At 43.8% G+C, this 18,130-nt stretch overlaps 1 protein-coding gene across 2 annotated transcripts in view; it reads right to left on the bottom strand.

Annotated features, from left to right (window-relative positions):
* Positions 1-18,130, bottom strand: part of cep76 (centrosomal protein 76) — a 43,602-nt gene that overhangs the window by 23,463 nt on the left and 2,009 nt on the right. Inside the window, exons 5-13 of one of the 2 annotated variants that reach the window (XM_079275001.1) lie at positions 17,912-18,097; positions 16,521-16,618; positions 16,228-16,356; positions 15,787-15,972; positions 13,567-13,733; positions 12,183-12,342; positions 11,620-11,793; positions 11,223-11,440; positions 8,960-9,445 (exon numbers count right to left, since the gene is read on the bottom strand). In XM_079275001.1, the coding sequence (XP_079131127.1) occupies positions 9,307-9,445; positions 11,223-11,440; positions 11,620-11,793; positions 12,183-12,342; positions 13,567-13,733; positions 15,787-15,972; positions 16,228-16,356; positions 16,521-16,618; positions 17,912-18,097 (1,457 nt within the window). In that variant the 3' untranslated portion in view covers positions 8,960-9,306. Of the gene's footprint in view, positions 1-8,959; positions 9,446-11,222; positions 11,441-11,619; positions 11,794-12,182; positions 12,343-13,566; positions 13,734-15,786; positions 15,973-16,227; positions 16,357-16,520; positions 16,619-17,911; positions 18,098-18,130 lie in introns of those variants that run through there. The other variant, XM_079275002.1, reaches the window with a different exon arrangement.

Below are 18,130 nucleotides of genomic sequence, written 5' to 3'. Positions count from 1 at the left end.
CGGTATCCCCGATGGCCAGTCCGCCCCTGGGCATGGCCCCACCATGAGCCACACAAAAAAAAAAAAAAATTATAATAATCATAAATTATACAAATTGTCAATATTTGTGTTTTTGAACTATGGAATGTACCCAGTAATGTGTGTAAAATATGATATCTGCGCAAAATATATGCTTTTCCTGCTCGTGCTCTCCCCCTGTGTGCTCTCTGCTCGTGCTCTCTGTCTGTGTGCACGACACTCTGAGAACGCGCAGCTTGGGGGGCCTGATCGTTTTGTCCCAAAAGAGGCGGGTCTATGAAGCAGTTTAGCCAATTGCTGATTCAAGATATAAATGAGTGACATACAATTTAGCCAATCAGCGCCCTCAAATAGATTCAGCTTGGGGCCAGAACGATCAGGCCCCCTCGCTGCGCGTTCTCGTCAGGAGAAGTCTCTACAGGCGCCCGCGCCAGCGCGAGCACTCCTCCTCCAAGACCCGTTTGAGAGGAGAACTTTGAGGAGATTCTGCAGCCAAAGAGCTGATATCAGATCAGCCTGACCTCACAATCAGACAGCAGACTCGCGGGAAAGGGAAGCAGTACATGCAAAGCTTCTGTACTAGCTGAACACCAGACAGGTTTGGCTAGCTGGATGACGTCATGCTAATAATTTATTTAGCTTTTTAAAACAACGGGGACGGATCCAGCACGGACAGTTACGGGAGTGAGGAGGTAAGGAAACATGAGAACACCAGGGTAGGGAGTGAGGGATGAGGAGGTAAGGTAACATGAGAACACCAAGACACACATGGAGAACTCTGTCAAGCTACATATTAGACAAAGTGAACATCTTTTATTCTACATAGTTGTCCTCAGTCTCATCTGCTTAACTTGGTCATGGAGGCATCAACATGTAATAGAGATGTTAAATTAACAGTGAAAACTCATCATAGCTTAATTTAACATCAGTATTCATAATTACACTTCATGTTTACTTCTCCTGATCTTTACCTCCTATAACAAGGTCCATAGGGTTATATTATATTATATAAGTGTTATTTACTGATTGTTTTCGTGTTGGAATAAATGTTAAATATTTAACTGCCAAGTAATAATGCGTGTTTGATACTTACATTTTTTTTGCATTAAATCATACTGGGATGTTTGCTGAAATTGATAAGATGGCCCTACCTAGAACATTTTCCACCAGCCGTCACTGGATTTCAGGTATATCAGACACATTCATTGCAGGGCTCTGTCACAGCGTCAGGAACACACACGGTCTAATTAACACCCTCACATGTTTCCCTCTTCCATAATTCTACATTGTTTTCAAAAAGTTAAACTGTTCATATAACCCGCAAAAAAACAGCACATAATCAGCGGTAATTGCCAAATTCAGTGAGGGGGAGATAAAAGACATGGAATAATCCCACAAAATGTGTTCCACTATAGAATCACTTCCCTCCTCACTTGTCGCATGCAGTATATTCCAGCTCAGTGCTAACGGCGTGACAGTGCAGCCCTATATTTCTCTATGAAGCATTTCCTTTATTTCACTCAGTGTAGTTTGATGTCTGTCCTTTGGGTATGCATTACGAATTTATGTATTTAGGATTTATTTGCTCTATTTAGGATTTTTTTCATTCAATTACACTTCTTTGGTTTCTTGTTTGCTTTGATTTCTAATGTGTTGACAATCTGGACCGTACCAAGTGGTATGGTTGGGGGGGGGGGGGGGGGGGGGAGAAAGCGATGGGTGGACATTTAAAACTAAATTTATGAACAACTTCAATTGATTATTATGTCACCCTTGCTGTTAGCCATTAGCTAGGTGGTGCAGGGAGCTTTTAAAACGGTTTATTTCAGTAGATATTTTACGTATGCACCGGGAAATCTTCTCTTTATTTGTTTTTTGTTCACATGATTATGGCTTATAACTGTAGTCAGAATGAAGATCAGTTAGAAACATCTAAATATGAGTGGCCCTCTCAAGAGCCAGTGTCTGGTTTGTCCACTCTGGGCTACTGTAGAAACATGGATACACTGTAAGTGGATGTAGTCATCGTGACGTCACCCATTGGTTTGTGGACTGCTGTTTTAAAGCCACGAGTTTGGTGATTTCGCCGTCACCATCTTTTAAAATATTTTTTGACCATATTTGGAATGCGAAGGAGTGACGTAGTGACACCGTATATGGCTCTGGTAGCGGCAGTGACCTGTCACTTACAGTAAGCCCGCCCTAAAGCATCCCCTACTTTATGGTCTATTTAAATCTAAATGAAACATCATGCTGTATTGAAGAAGACTTGAAACTAGAGATTGAGACCATAAACTCATGTTTACTGAGGCAATAAATCAAGAGAGGAGTAGAGTCATTTTCTCATAGACTTCTATACAATAACATTTATTTTTGGGGCGACTGTTGCTCAGAAGGTAGAGCGGGTCGTCCTTCAATCAGAGGATCAGCAGTTCCCCGCCTCCTCCGGTCCATGACAATTTGTGTTGGCAAGTCACTCAACCCCAAATTGCTCCCAAAGTTTTAAACACTTCCCCGTTGGCTACACTCGGCACAACCAGAGGTTGCCGCCTGGGTGCAACATTGTGGACTCCGTAAAGAGGGCCCGCTTGGCTCCCTATGCAGACATGAAGGGCTCATTCTAAGCTAACGAAAACGTAGCTTAACGTAAAGGTGATTGTACACTAATGATAATTATGAATATTATATTACATTTTCGTTAATAGATCCCCTGAAATATTACACACTGGCCCTTTAAGGGTTCCCGGCTAAATAACATCACTGGCTTTTAAATCCATAACCAACCGACAAACAGACACTTGTCCCACTTGTCCTCCCGGTCCAGGGATTGAACGTGCAACCTTTTGGTCACAAGCCTACTTGCCTTCGAGTTCTTTGCTTGGATGTATAATCTTTTTTAAAAGATAAATAAATAAACCAGTCAGCCTGTGGGAAGATCATGTGTTCGGACATGTGTGTGTGTGTGTGTGCCTGCATGCATCAGTCTGTCTGTCCACGGCTTATCTCACATACTACTTGACCCGTCACCCTAAAGGTTTCTGGGCTCATTTATGACTATATGCTCAAGGAGCTCTCGGGGTTGCAGTGATACGCCATCTTGACTGTATCGAAAGCCGGGAGGGACAATTGAGTGAGATTCAACTTTTCTTTGACAGGCAATTCTTGTTCCACAAAAATAAAGTTTTCCTCAGTGACAATAAAGTCAGTTTATCAAATGATTTTGAACCATTGTGTGGGGCTGCCCTCCATTATTCTTTAAAATGAAAGAGTTTGAATAGGTTTGAAACGTACAGCAAACGTTCTCCTTTGTACACGCGTGTCCCACCACTGCCACTTCATTCAACAAGGTGGCGTCATCGCTCAGGGGAGGATGGGGAGGATGGGGAGGATGGGGAGGCGGGTCGAGGACGCCGTTGCCGTATTCTCTCGCATCGAACAACAAGCTCATTAAACTGCAATGCAAACTGACATTTCACCCTAACTTCTCTCTCTCTCTCTCCCTCTCTCTCGCTCTTGTTTCACATCATTACGTGTCGATGTCGGGCTCAAAGGTAGCCGGGCAAACTCTTTGAGGAAAAGCAACGTTTTTGATGAGCTTGTCACTCCCTCACCCCAAACACGCCTCATTAGTAGTTCAGTCGAAACACCTATCTGCACCCCCCCCCATGACACACACACAAACAGTTTCTGTCTCTTTTCTGTCTCTCGCTCCGTCTCCCATCGCCCTCTCTGCCCCCCCTCCTGTTTTTCGCAGCACTAATTAGCTGGCTTCTCCCTCTTCTGTGCTTCCCCCAGTCACAATCTCAAAGGGAGACGGATATGATTTTTCTTTAACCCAAAGGCCAACTTAATCAGCTGAATTAATGACTTTATTACCCGTTAGGCTCCGGGCCACGAGAGAAAGAGAGTCAGCGTGACGAGGAGGTGGGTGGCGGGAAGATATATATATATATATCTATATATATTATATATATATATATATGTAGGGTATATATATATATATTATAATATATATATTATTATATATATATATATATATTATATATGTACGGTATATATATATATATATATAGTAATTTAATGGATATGGAGACACGATTCGCTTTGAGTCAGTTATGTATGAGCAGTGTGCGTGTCATCATCACCATATCTGGAGGTAAAACAAGGAATATTTGCTCCTTGCCAATTTTTGTCACATCCATTCTGTTATTTAAATACATTTAATTAATTACCACCTGTGTCTGTCAAAGATGGTAACACACACACACACACACACACACACACACACACACACACACACACACACACACACACACACACACAGACTGTAACCGCAATGAAAATCCCTGCTTTTTTTTTGTAATGGAGAAAACATTGTAATTAGTTGATACATCAGCATCTGTCAGTAGACGTATTACCACAATTGAAAAACACAACTGATAAGGAGTTGCGCCATTAGTCTTCTCATTTACTTGACAAACTCTAACGGAGCCCAGAGGCCTACACATTGTGTGAGGTTCACGCGGTGACAACGGAATAATGAGGTGGTTTTGCAAACTAAGAGGGTCGGGCCTTGAGGAAACCAGCTTTTTTATTGTCTGGACGCTACCAGAGATCAGCGCCGTGAGCCGGGGACTCATTTCGTGTAAAATGACTGCACTCATGGATCTGTAGTATGTGGATAATGAGTTATGAGCTGTTTATTACCCCCCCCCCCCCCCCCCCCCAAAGAAAAAGATGCTGTATGTCTGTCATATGGATTGAATGTGTTGTAAGTCTGTTATGTTGGTCATGCTGCATGACATCTATTGCACTTCAGTCCATCCTGATAGAGGACCCTCCTATGTTGCTCTCCCTCAGGTCTCTCCCTCTTTACTCCCCGTTAAAGGGTTTTTGGGGGAGTTCTTCCTGTTCCGATGTGAGGGTCCCGGGACAGAGGATGTTGTATTTGTACAGATTGTAAAGCCCTCTGACGCAAATTTGTGATTTTGGGCTGTAAAAGGTAAATTGAATTGAATATGCGTGAGTGTGCACACACCTCAGCAGAGTTCAGCCCCTTTTCTCTACATGCTGAACATTTACCGTGTGTAACGTACGTGGCCTTATCATCTTACAGTAATGCTTCAAAGCTGGAAAAGTTCAGATCATGTATATATTTACGGTATATTCCCGTGAAAATGGATGGACACCACATATACAAAACTGATCATGATTTAGGTTCAGAATAGTGAGCATGAGGCAGAGCACATTTGATTTTCAAAAGGATGCGTTTTTTAAATGAATTGTTGTAAAATCAGAAACCAAACCAGCATCCTCAAGGAACTTTGGGACCTTATTAAACTAAAATGGTACTTACTCTCCACACACATATTTTGTAAAAACATAAATTATTTCTCAATGACATTCCGTCTTTGACCGCAAGGCATAATAAAACAAACACGGCACAGTAATACGCCAAAGTTGGCTGTGAGCTGCGAGATATATTTGTCCCAATCAACACCATCAATAGAGACTGATGTTGCAGTTATTGGCAATACTTGGTGAGCTGCAAGGGGGTTTGTCTGCAGATGGAAAACACTCATTAGCAGCTGATGCCACCTCAGAATAGGAAGACGGTTACACAGTATGTGTGAAAACCAACGTGTGCCCACGATAATTAAAACGGAATCGCAATCAGAATTTCCATTCTGTCTACATCCACTTCATCACTAATTCCCAAAACAGGCGTTTACACTGTGAAGCTGATAATTCATTCAATACGTTGTCTTTCCTCTTCTACGTGTGACTGTAACACACACACACACACACACACACACACACACACCAACAGTTTATACAGAAATATTGAACAGCATACACTACAGGTGAATAGGGTAAATATTTTAACTAATGCATATCACCATGAAACTTCTCCAGTTGATTACTTACATCAAGACAAATGTTTCTTGAATAACAAGTTTTCTGAAATGTTACATTTAAATAATGTAGGGCACAATCTACTAAATATAATCTGTAAAGCCCAAATGTATGTTTTATTTTGTTATCATATTCGAGTCAAAGGTTTTTACAGAGGAAATGTTGGATATCTCTTTGTATCGCTCCATCAATCAGAAAGTAGTCAACAGACATTAAAAACAATCTATTCCCACCATGTTTTTAGGAATAAATGTTGCATAAATCAGGCTGTGAATGATATATGAACAAACTCCTCAGTACAAACCTTCAGACTGTAGAGAGGAATGAAAGTGTGAAGTGTGGTGCATGTAAGAGCTGCTTAAGTGGAGATTTCTGCATCAGAGTCTGAGAAAAAACTCATTTAGAGAAAAAGGCATTTAAAGATATGAATATGATGTGAGTCGGGTACAAAATTGAGATTCAGAAATGAAAATGAGTCATTACTTAATGGTAACTTTTGGTGAATTTAGGAGAAATCTACAGACGCAAATAGACAACATATAAAATAAACATTGAGGGTGTGTTATTTCCACTCGTCTGAAAGAAGGCATGTTATAGAAGCTCAACAGCCCCAAACCTCTAAACTGACCAGCGCTTGAAAAACACTGGTTTTGGTCCTGTGGTCCCCTTTAATTTAAAACTGTCACCTGAATGCAAACACTGCGTTATCAGCAGCAGTGTTGAGATGCGAGGTGTGAGTGATGGTTTTGTTACACTATAGAAACCCAGCATCCCCTTCCGCCTCTCTTCCGGTTCCATAAATCCCACAGGACCTATTAGTCAATTACACCTGAGTGCTGCTGTTTAATATGGGCTGAACACATACCTGAGTTCCCAGCATCAAACACTTCCTCTGCTGCACGCTCTTCCTGTGGTATACAGTAATGAGTGAAACGGAAGTGTGCATGTGTGCGTGAGTGACATTCAGTAAAAGAAAAAGGGAGGAATTATTCATGAGCTCTCCATTTCGCTCTTTCAGCCTCCCTCCTGATCTTCGTGTTCAACAACTCTGGGGCAAATGCAGAATTGCAAATTAGCTCCCGGAAAAAAAAGGAATTAATTGGCCATCCTCACAGGCTTCTTGTCAAAAAGTTTGGGGTTGATGTGTCAACGATTCCCCCAGAACCTCCAAACAGCACAGAGCAATATGGCGGGGAGCGTTTGAAAAAAACAGAAAACAAAGCACACTCCATAGAAACAAAACTCGCCTCTGCATGTCAATTAATAGAGCACTTCAATCAGGGCACAACTTTCCGAGTTGACTTCCCCGAACTGCACCATAACTCACTGAACCAGGCTGCTGTCACTTCGCCCTCTCTGCAATTTCAGTCAGCCTTGAATTAGGCATCGAGCCGGCCTGTGGGGTTTCAGTGGCTCTCCAGCCAGAACAATGGCTTTACTGGGGCTCGTGAAAAGCCAAACATATCTTCAAACGTGAAATAAAAATCAATTTGAATCCGTTAGTTCTCCCTGCAGGGGGGCGGTTCTGTATCTCTATTGATTTGATCTCGCTCCGCCAGGCAATGGGTGCTCGAGTGGACCCGTGGAGTGACCACGTGTCATGTTAACCCGTCTGAAGAGGGCTGCCGGCTCACAGGTCCACTGTGTTTGCATCCAGCAGCTCAGGATGCAACAGAAGAGCTGCATCCGCCGAGCCAACGTCTGTCTTAACACACCATCTAGTGGCGAGTCCATGTATTACAAGACACGGATATACCAGAGGATCCCTCAATGGCTTTGGCTCACTTTTCACTCTTTCATGCAAAGAACATTTCTAAATTCTTACCTGCAATCTACAATACTCAGAGCTGTGTTTAACACTCAGAGCATCAATACAGCAGCAGACAACTGTTTGCTATGTAAATATATAATGGAGTGATGTCAACCTGTGCAGAGAATGACGTTGCTTACTTTAATATATGTGACCACAACCCACTTGCTAGCTCGCGGTCGCTGCGCTCACGCGGCGGTTATGACAGCGCCCCCGAGCCACATAGCACCCACCCTCCGGTTCCCCCCTCAGGTAAACACTGTTGGCTCTATCAGCACTTATGCAATAGTTTGCGCTGTTAGCACCGTTAGCTGCGAGGCCGCCGCGTTGAGAGGCAATAGTAATGCTCAGTGCAAAACACTAAATCACGTGGTTGGTCCTCAGACCTCATTTCATCATAACATTCAAAGCTTACTCCTCAGCGTACAGATCACTTAATGCAACATGTGCTCCTCCTGACGTTAATATTAGCTGGCAATGAGCAGCATTGCAGCATAATTGCTCATGACTTCACCACCACGCATTTTAAATATGGTCGTCGAAAGAGAGAAAAATAAAATAAATGCAATTTCTTTCCTTTTGATTACAGTCAAAATGTTGTGCAGTGTTAATCGTGCTGTAATGTTATATCATTTCCACCATTACAGCGTTATTGTAGCTTGCTGTATTTTACATGAGTAATCCTCAGAATGCCGGAAACTCATTATAGCTGTGTGTGTTTTTAATTAGAAGCTATTGAGAAGTCAAAGGTTTGATGTCTTGAAAAGCAACACACTTTGTGTTGGATACAGAGCAGGTCTTCTGCATTCTTTTAATTTGATATGTATGTTTTTACTTTGTGTGCTGTTAAATGTTCTCATAGTCCGTCTCCTTTTATATTACGGCCACCTCAACCAGGTCAAAACAATCCAATCCAACAATTGTTCCCATTCTATGTATCATTTTTGTCGACTGGATTCTCCATTTCTATTTTATTACGTTGGTTATTCGGTACACATGACGTGTGTTGCCCGTCTGGCCGAAGGATCTTTCTCAGTTGCTCTCTTTGTTTAGGCTTTTCTTTATCCAAAGTGAGGGTTGAAAGGACAGAGAATGACTTCAATAAGCTCTAAAAAGCACACAGTGAGATATTAAATAAAAAGTTCCATTTATGTACAAAAATATATAGATAAATACAGTTATGTGTAAATGTCTGTACAAGTCTAAAAAGGCCTGAGGATCACAGCAGGGACAAACGTCTGTCTGAGTACGAGTTCATTTCAGTCTCATCGTGGGTCCAGGTCCTCTGATGGACCAGTACCAGGTCCTCTGATGGACTAGTACCAGGTCCTCTGATGGACCAGTACCAGGTCCTCTGATGGACCAGTACCAGGTCCTCTGATGGACTAGTACCAGGTCCTCTGATGGACTAGTACCAGGTCCTCTGATGGACCAGTACCAGGTCCTCTGATGGACTAGTACCAGGTCCTCTGATGGACCAGTACCAGGTCCTCTGATGGACTAGTACCAGGCCTGTGGTTTCCCTTCTGTCGGGCACTTTTTGGGGACCGTCTGTCCGATGGTCAGAGTACACAGCGGTATTTACATGCAAACATGAGCCACACTGCACATGCGTTCTCCGGGTAGGCAAACACACGGACGCGGACCGCGAGCCTCACATGGTCGCCACGGCAACACACTATCTCCTCACAGAACACAGACCTGCACAGGAAGTGACAACAGACACAACACATGATGCACTGCAAAGCTTTACATTTCATTCATTTCGCTTAAAAGCAATACTCAATACACTGGAGTGACTGTATATATATTAAATGATATCTCAGTTAACCAGCAGGCTGCTTCCATTCATTCTGTATTGTAAACCATTTTGTTTATATTAATTCGATGTTTTCTTTAAACCTTTTGTTTTGCACACAGCCCATGTCGGCCGAATTAGTGAAAGGACCAGTGTGTAGGACTTAGCGGCATCTGTTGGTTGAGTTGCAGATTGCAACCAACTACATCTCCCTCCACTCATTCCTTTCCCAGCATGTCAGAGAACCACACGTTAAAGGCCCTCTAGAGCAGGGGTCTCAAACTCATTTTCACGCCGGGCCACATCAGCATCATGGTCGCCCACAAAGGGCCGGTTGTAAATGTAACTACTCGTAACATATTGTTAAATAACTCTCTGCATTCACAGTTTAAAGTAGTCTTCAATGTACTCACAATACATTTCCATGTTAAATGTCCAGTAACCAGTCAAAGAGCTGCTTCTAACTGTTTAAGTATCTCATCTTTTTGACTTTCTATCTCATCATTTTGACTTTCAATCTCAGAATTTTGACTTTCTATCTAGAATTATGACTTTCTGTCATAGTTATGACTTTCTATCTCATAACTTCGACTTTCCATCTCATAATTTCGACTATGGGGATATTTTTATTATCAAGTCTAACTTAAAAAAAAAAAAGAGAAAAAAAAAAGAATTTAAAACTTTTTTTTTTTTTTTTGCTGGCGGATTCACGGGCCACATAAAATGACGTAGCGGGCCGGATTCGGCCCGCGGGCCGGGAGTTTGAGACCCCTGCTCTAGAGCCAGTGTTTGGTTGGTCCGTTCAGGGCTACTGTAGAAACATGGCGATAGAACTCCCAGGTTCCAGGTTGGCTTTTAGATGGAACCCTTGTTAGCACCCTTAGAAGGTGGAAAGGTTCTGGATAGAACCGCCGGAGAGGGTTCTGGGTCTAACCATGACACCATAGAAGGGTTCTCTGTAGAACCTCTCGCAGGGGATTCTGGATGGAACCTTTCAGATTGTTCTAGGTAGAACCCTCTGGAAGGGTTCCAGGTGGAACCTACATGGTTCTAGTTCGTACCTTTTATTTCTAAGATTGTCCGTGTTAGCGAACACGCCACACATTTATTTGGCAAATCAAACTGCTGATGATGTCAGATGTTTGTCTACCTGCATACGACATCCTAAATACTGCCTGAGCAAATAACCCCTAGATCGACATTGTATTCCCATTATTTACTATTCCTGTGACTTTGCAACCCTACACAGAAACCAGACGGGGTGGGGGGTGTGACTCTTAAGCCAGATTTCAATCTTTGTAGCCAGGAGCTCAGGACACAGCGGAGGCCTGTGTGTTCAATACTGACAGGATTTGTAAGAGAGACGTGGAATGTTGTTCCTGTAGGGAGATTTCCTTCTCTCTCTACGGGGAGCTCTTAGTTCAGGATCTGCTACAATGCGCTGCAGCTGGTGGGGATTTGCTGCCCTAAGCCTGAGGTATAGTGCAAACAACATTGGCTCACGGGGGAAAACGGCAGGCTTTTTGCAGTGCTGCCTCGGGCTTCGATCACTGCAGTACACGCATGCTACTTTCCAGAATTTGTCAAAATGGTCCCACAGCCTCCTCGCTGTTGGGGTTGAACGATCAGATTGAGGGATTCTTCTCACCACGCGTTCACCGTAACTACGCACTAGCTCACCTGAGGCAGGTGGCAAAGGCTCTGCGAGCATTGCGGTGCAAGAAGTGGATGGGGAAGCCTTTGAAGGTGTGCCCGTCCGGCACCGCCCTCCTCACCGCGTCCTGGAACTCCTCGTTGCCGCACGAGACGCCGGTGCAGCGCTCCAGCTCGTAGGCCGACAGTGCCGAGGACAGCAGGTAGGACAGGTGGTCGTCCCACACGGTCGCCACTTCCAGGTCCTGGAGTACAGACAGCGAGAGAGAGCACCACAGAGCTCAACACTTTGCCCAGTAAATCTCACACTTAAAAGGGTCCTGAATACAGCTAAAATAAAGCAGTGGTATTTCTCAGCGAGTCATACATGACCTAAAACTCCCAGACTCTAAGTGTCCTCATCTCGTCCAGCATTGTGTCTTACCTTCCTGTGCTCGGAAACCAGGAAGCGCATCTCCAGCTCCAGCTGGTTGCTGGCAGCAGCTGGATCCAGAGACGGGGCACAGAGTGGAGGCAGAGGGGGCAGAGAGGCGGTGGAGCCCGGGGCGCAAACTGACTTCAGAGCCTCTTCGCTCATCGCCTTCCACCGAGACTGATTCTGGAGGAAAAAATTAAAAAACGAAGCTGATGCTTTTATCTTCATTCCGTGAGAAAAAGAACCACTACAGTGTAGCCGCTGGGGCTTCGCTGCCAGCCTTCAGGGTAACACGACAGGACGGTGAGTTGCTGATGAATGGAACTGTTGCGGATCTCATTGTCCTGGCAGCCGCCCACTGCTCTCTGCTCCAGGCTGTCTGACTCCCACACTGCACTAGATTTTCTCTGGCAGATTCAATATGCAGTGTAAATATATTGACACTGTTAACGCAATACCTGGCAGAGAAAACAACTGCGGCAAGCACGATGACATTTTTTAATCGTCAATAAATACAACAATGGACATATAAGTAACACGCAAGAAACGTGTGAGGGACCCCGTCCTGTTACCTGGAAGTCAAAGACACAAAGCTCCACAGCGTCGGAGGGCTGGCAGTTGGCCAGGAAGGTCTGGTGGTTGAAGACGCAGCCCACAGTGCGGTAGGGGGAGGAGGGTTTGGGCTGGGGGGCCAGGGGCGGGGCGTCCGGGTCTATGGCCCGGTGCAGGTATCTGAGCATACATATGGGAGTTCAAGGCTAATTACTGTCATGACAAACACATCAACAAAATTGAAAGAAAAATCATTATCATCAAATCCAAGAGGCCATGCCGTTTAGAGGGCGTGGCTTAAATAATATCATTCAACCTGGACGACCTGGACCCTGTTTTCCTATGATTTTGTGTCTAAGTGACGACTCGGGACAACAATTTCTTTCATTGCTCCAGTATCGAGGGAGAACGCTGTAACCGGCAAACCACGATAAAGCTGCGAGGGCAGAGGAGCAGCGTCGATGTGACGTTACGTCCACTATAAGGGCTCAGAGTGTTGTTGTATATTAAATGTCTGACAACACAATCAAAAGGATCCCACAGAGAAATGCACAGTCTTTCTTTACCCTTTGCTTGATCCTGTCTGTTTGTTAATGTGTCCAAGTCCCGCTCAAAGGGAAGGCTCGTTCTGAACATCCGTATACTCTGGCTCAGATGTATTCTTATATTTATTTACCAGGGACAGTGCACAGTAATCAACATGTCAGTTACAGTAAATGGCTAGAAGTAGCTACAGAGCAAATCTTTGACCGTAGTCCCATGGCAGGTTATTACAGTAGTGTCCAAATATTATCAGTACAATTCAACAACAAACCCTCTACAACACAATACAATACATAAATACAAAGACCTCATCCTCGGTGTCCAAATCAGCTCAACATTCAGCCATGACATGGAAACACTAAGCTACGTTTTCTCAACTCAACACAATAAGACAACACTTTTCCACCGTCTCCGGCAACACATGACATCACCAGATTTCAGAAGGAGACTTCTCTTTGAGCGAGACTCTTGCCATAATGTCGAGACACTTATAATACCAACCAGAGCCTGTCACCAGAAGAGATGAAAGCAAGTCTGTCTTCATAATAAGATCAGTGAGTTATGGACAGAAATTCCAGAACTAAATAACCACCAAAATGTAATTGTTTCTCAGCCCAGTCTGACTGCCACACTTTATGGAAACGGCTTTCTGATATATCCTGCTGACTAACACAAAGACTGGCTCATAAGCTAACTGATGCAAAACAAAAGTAGTTCTAATGATTCCTCAGACAGTTTGGTTTGAGCAGTTACTAAATAAATGTATGTGCGCATCCTACACATGAATATTAAAAGGAGAGCAGTAAAGCAGCTGTGTGACAACTTATCGGCTGTCTGAAGAACAACAAAAGAAAAAAGGACCTGTGTGCCGTCAGACTCTCCCAGAAGGTGATGCTGCCATCAGTGCCGCGGGTCAGGACCCAGGTGTGCGGCGTTGCCTTGGCTTTGGTGCCCACGCACACGTACGCATCCAGGCCAAAGCCCAGCAGGAGGCTGCACAGCAGGGCGGCGTGGTCCTCGCAGTCCCCCTGGGGAGCACAGACGGGGATGAGCTCAGGTCCTTTGAAACTACATCAACAGTGTTTAGTGCTCAGAGCTCTCTTAAAGTCAGTTCTTCCAGAGCAACAGGACTTTAGAGCTGCGCAGGTATGACGGATGCTTTTAACCCTAGTGAGACAAGCAACGAGGCTCTAGTGAGCTCCACTCACAGAGGCTCCACATCCTAGTAGGTAGACCTATGAACTCCATAAATCCATATTCTTAAAGTCTAAGAATTCATTTCCATTCTCAAATAAGCCTCCGTTTTTCTTTGAGGGCGGCTACGCGGCAAAATGTGCAACAGAGTATTTGAGCATCTTAAAATATTACAACTATATTCATGAATTATTCAGATTTTACAATATTGTGACTTTATGTGCCTATAATTACAACTCTATTCTTGAAATATAACTATTCTCGAAATGTTCCAACTTTTTTCTAAAAATTAAACAACTTTATTCTCAAAATATTGACCTCTATATTGACATATTCCAAGTCCCAATATTGAGACAGAGTTGAAGCTCTTTACGACCGTCCTCATACCATCTGCTTAACTAATTCAACATGTCACTGCATGATGAATTAGACCAGTCTGTTGAAACAGAAATACAACATTCGGGGTTCTCTGCACTGTTCGTCTTTCTCAAGTGTTGAACACGGACAAGAACAGTCTGCTGGAGATTGCCCGTGGCAGTAAGCAAGTCTTATTTCACTCGTACACGTTTTCCGGTAGAGGCCTGGGTCTGTGCTGCTGCTGTGTGCTGGATCGGGCTACTGGCAAGTCGGAATGATAGATGTTCCCCAGAAGTGCTAATATGGACGGCAGCATCGGAACAGGCTGGGGACTGATGAGGCTAAATTAATTTTCCCTGGAATGAAACCCATAAATCACAGCTGACTAGGGCCACTTTGCGAGAGTTGCGTTGTGTCTGTCCTGCCAGCCGCTCTGAGGAGAGGCAGGGAACATTTATCCTGTGGTGGGTCTGGGAAAATCCACGCTATCTAGCAGTGATTAAAACGCATCAGTCAGTCGACTGCGCAAATCCTTCTTTCTCAGAAATGACACAATGGGCTGTGCTCAGAAATGGAGAGAATGTAAACGCAGCTGGGCCGAGTTTATGCGACGCCTTCTGACTCTGGGAACAGATCGTTTTAGGACACCATTGATATTAGTCAGCGGGGGCAGACTGCGGTTATATGGGGATACAGTCAACCACACCTTTTAATTCTGCAGATCACGCATCATGCATTCACTTCACTTTTAATGATTATTTTCACACTGTTCCTCTCATCTTACCAGTCTCTTCTTTTACCACACATCCTCATCAATAGAGTAAATTACAGATGATTTTAAAACTTCAATGTTTCATCGCGCCGGCCGATTCAAAAACTGTAACTCTGAATCTATTCGGTGATTTTCTCTGATGCTGTATGTGCTGGTGTTGAATGTTGCTAATAATTGAGCCTTCTGCTAAAGGCTGCAGCAAAGCTTTTAGCTACAGCCTTTAGCAGAAGGCTCAACTATTAAAGAGATGGACAGAAAATAGCATCTAAGCCTTTGGCTATGGTTAGCAATAGGATACACTAAGAGAGAGACGGAGAGAAAATGTTGCAAAGAGTTGAGCTTTCTGCTACACGTTGGGCAACACTACTGCCTACACTCTGCTTCATCACTAGCGCCTAAGGCTACAGTTCGTAGAAGGCTTAACTGGCAGAGAGATGGAGACAAAATGTTGCGAATAGTTTAGCCTTTTGCCAACAGCAGCCGAGAGCCAAGGAAGCCAAAAAGAGTGTCAAGACAAGCGCAGTAAAAATCTGGTCTGCACTTGTTGATATGCTCAACAGCTATGGCTGTTTTTTTGCCCAGGGACAGAGATAAAACCTGCCTCCCGGAGCATTACCAGGAACCGTGGTGTGCATAACTCTGCCAGCCATTGTCTCCGTCTTTAACAGTTCAGACCTAGCAGCACAGTGAGTGCATTTGTCTTCTGAAAAATGAACCCATCTCTGTTGTTACTGCCAAGACGCCGGTCGGTTCCTCACCTTCCCTCTACACAGGAAAGCCATTAATGAGCACCACTGCTCCTGCTTGCCTCCTCCCACCATTGGGGCCTTCTCGTGGGCCAGCAGGCTGACAAAGCGGGCCGCCTGTCGGGGGCTCTCCAGCACACGGCCCGCCCGCAGGACACGCACGTAAGAACACGTCGGCCGGTTGGCGCCGTTCTCGTCCTGCAGAGAGCGACACACACACACACACACACACACACACACACACACACACACACACACACACACACACACACACACACACACACACACACACACACACACACACACACACACACACACACACACACACACACACACACACACACACACACACACGAGGAGTCCAGGATTCAATATTCAAAAAATCGTGTCAAGAAATGAATGTCCTTCAAAATACGAAAAACCATGTCATATAAGGGTTGAATTTAGACGAACCTGGGCAAAGATCTTGACCATTTTGGATTGGTTTGATGGCCGTATCTCAAGGAACTCCCTCCACCACTGTTTGGCATAAACCAAGAAGAGCCTCTCCTTCTCTGCCGTCCTCTGCCTCTCCAGCGATTGCTGAATGAGAAGCACACCGTGACGTCAGTTACTACATATAACTATAATGCTGCCTCGGCTCTGAGGAAGATCGATTCTCAACAGCGTCGATGATTCACCGTTATCTCGCGGTGCTGTTTTATTAATGAATACTGAAGCCGGCGAATAATAAAACATGTGCTGACCTGTGTGCTGATGATGGCGGCGCTCAGAGTCTCGGTGAGAGGAGGGTAGAGCTCCAGACTGACGGTCAGAACACCAGCCGGGACTTTGCATTCACTTCCTGGAGACACACATACACGTTACTTGAAGCTTGTTGCTGCAACACGTACGAACAAACCGCAGGTTTTCGAAAAACATACATTACTAGCATACGCAGACTAATTTACTGGTGGTAAACAGACAGAACGGTTAGCATTGTACAGCATTGGTTTCCAGCCTGGGGGCTCCAACCCCTCCATGGATTCACAGGATAATCAACAGGACAATAAATATGGTTTATGTTATTTTGATTTCATTTTCTCTTACCTTTATTGTAAAATACTACAGAAGTCTACTGTAAATGTTTTCCTAAAGGGTTGGAGGCAGCTTTTAATGCTTTAAGGTCTCACCAGCCAGACAGGTCGGGAACGATGTGTTCTGTGTGTTCTACGTGATGTTCTTTTGTAAAAAGACAAAAATGAACATCTTGACTGCAAAAAACACAAGAGTTTTCATTGTGTAGCCGGGATGATGAACATGATTTATAGTAGATTACAATACATACAATTTATAGTTTACTTCAGAATAGTTTCTAAAAAGGCCAATTACTTGATGGATGTGTAAATAAACCTATTCGTAAACAAAATCGTATGAATTACAATTTTTTTAAATGTATTTATTCTATATTTATGCAAGGGGATCTTATGATTACCTTATTTAATATTGCTTGTTTATTTTTCACCAAACTTGATGTTCACTTAAAAAAAGTGAACATCAATAGTGACCTATCTGTGATGCAATAACAGAATGTAAGGTCAAGTGATTCCAGTATGTTTGAGTGTCATTTGAAGAGAATTTAAGCAAATGTTGACGATTATCGGGATAATATATATATATCACAATCATTTTTAGATCATCCTATGCCTAGTCGGTACGTAATATTAAACTAATGTAGAGCATAATGTCAAAAAATAATGAAACCAAAACATCTGTGTGTGCACAATTGACTTATTTTACTGCTTATTGTATGATCATTTAAAGGCTTTTAAAAAACTGAATACATCGTCTTCCGATTGGATGATTATGAAAATTTTAGGAAAGAAGATTTTTGTGACTTTGATTTTATAAATAAAGGTTAGTATGGGAGAGGAGATATTCTTTGTTTGGAATGCAATTGTTTCACCACTGCAACAGTCTGAGCAGGGCACTTGTGTATGCAACAACAATAAACTCCTCTACTCTACCAATGAACGGCATTAATCATTCTTCACTCCTCGCCGTAGAGATGTAACCTTTCAAAAAAATAAGCTCATTGATAATTCAGTATCACACCGTCACTCCTGCATTCACCGCAGCAGAATCACAGATTCCTCACCAACTCCCATCAGCTCCACGGCAAAGCAGGTCTTCCCGCTGGGCGCGCCGAGGACCGCCCTCCAGTCCAGGAAGTAGGACGAGACCAGCGCCGTCTCACCGGAGGTGTCCGTCCTGGTCAGCACCAAGTGAACCGGGTCACACAGAGACAGCATGGTGGTGGCGTCCGCCATTTTACTGCCCTCACCTAAGGTACCAAAATTAAGAAAATGACAGAATC

Source organism: Melanostigma gelatinosum, assembly GCF_949748355.1.
Source record: "Melanostigma gelatinosum genome assembly, chromosome: 9".
NCBI lineage: Eukaryota > Metazoa > Chordata > Actinopteri > Perciformes > Zoarcidae > Melanostigma > Melanostigma gelatinosum.
This window is presented reverse-complemented; position numbering and strand designations above follow the sequence as displayed.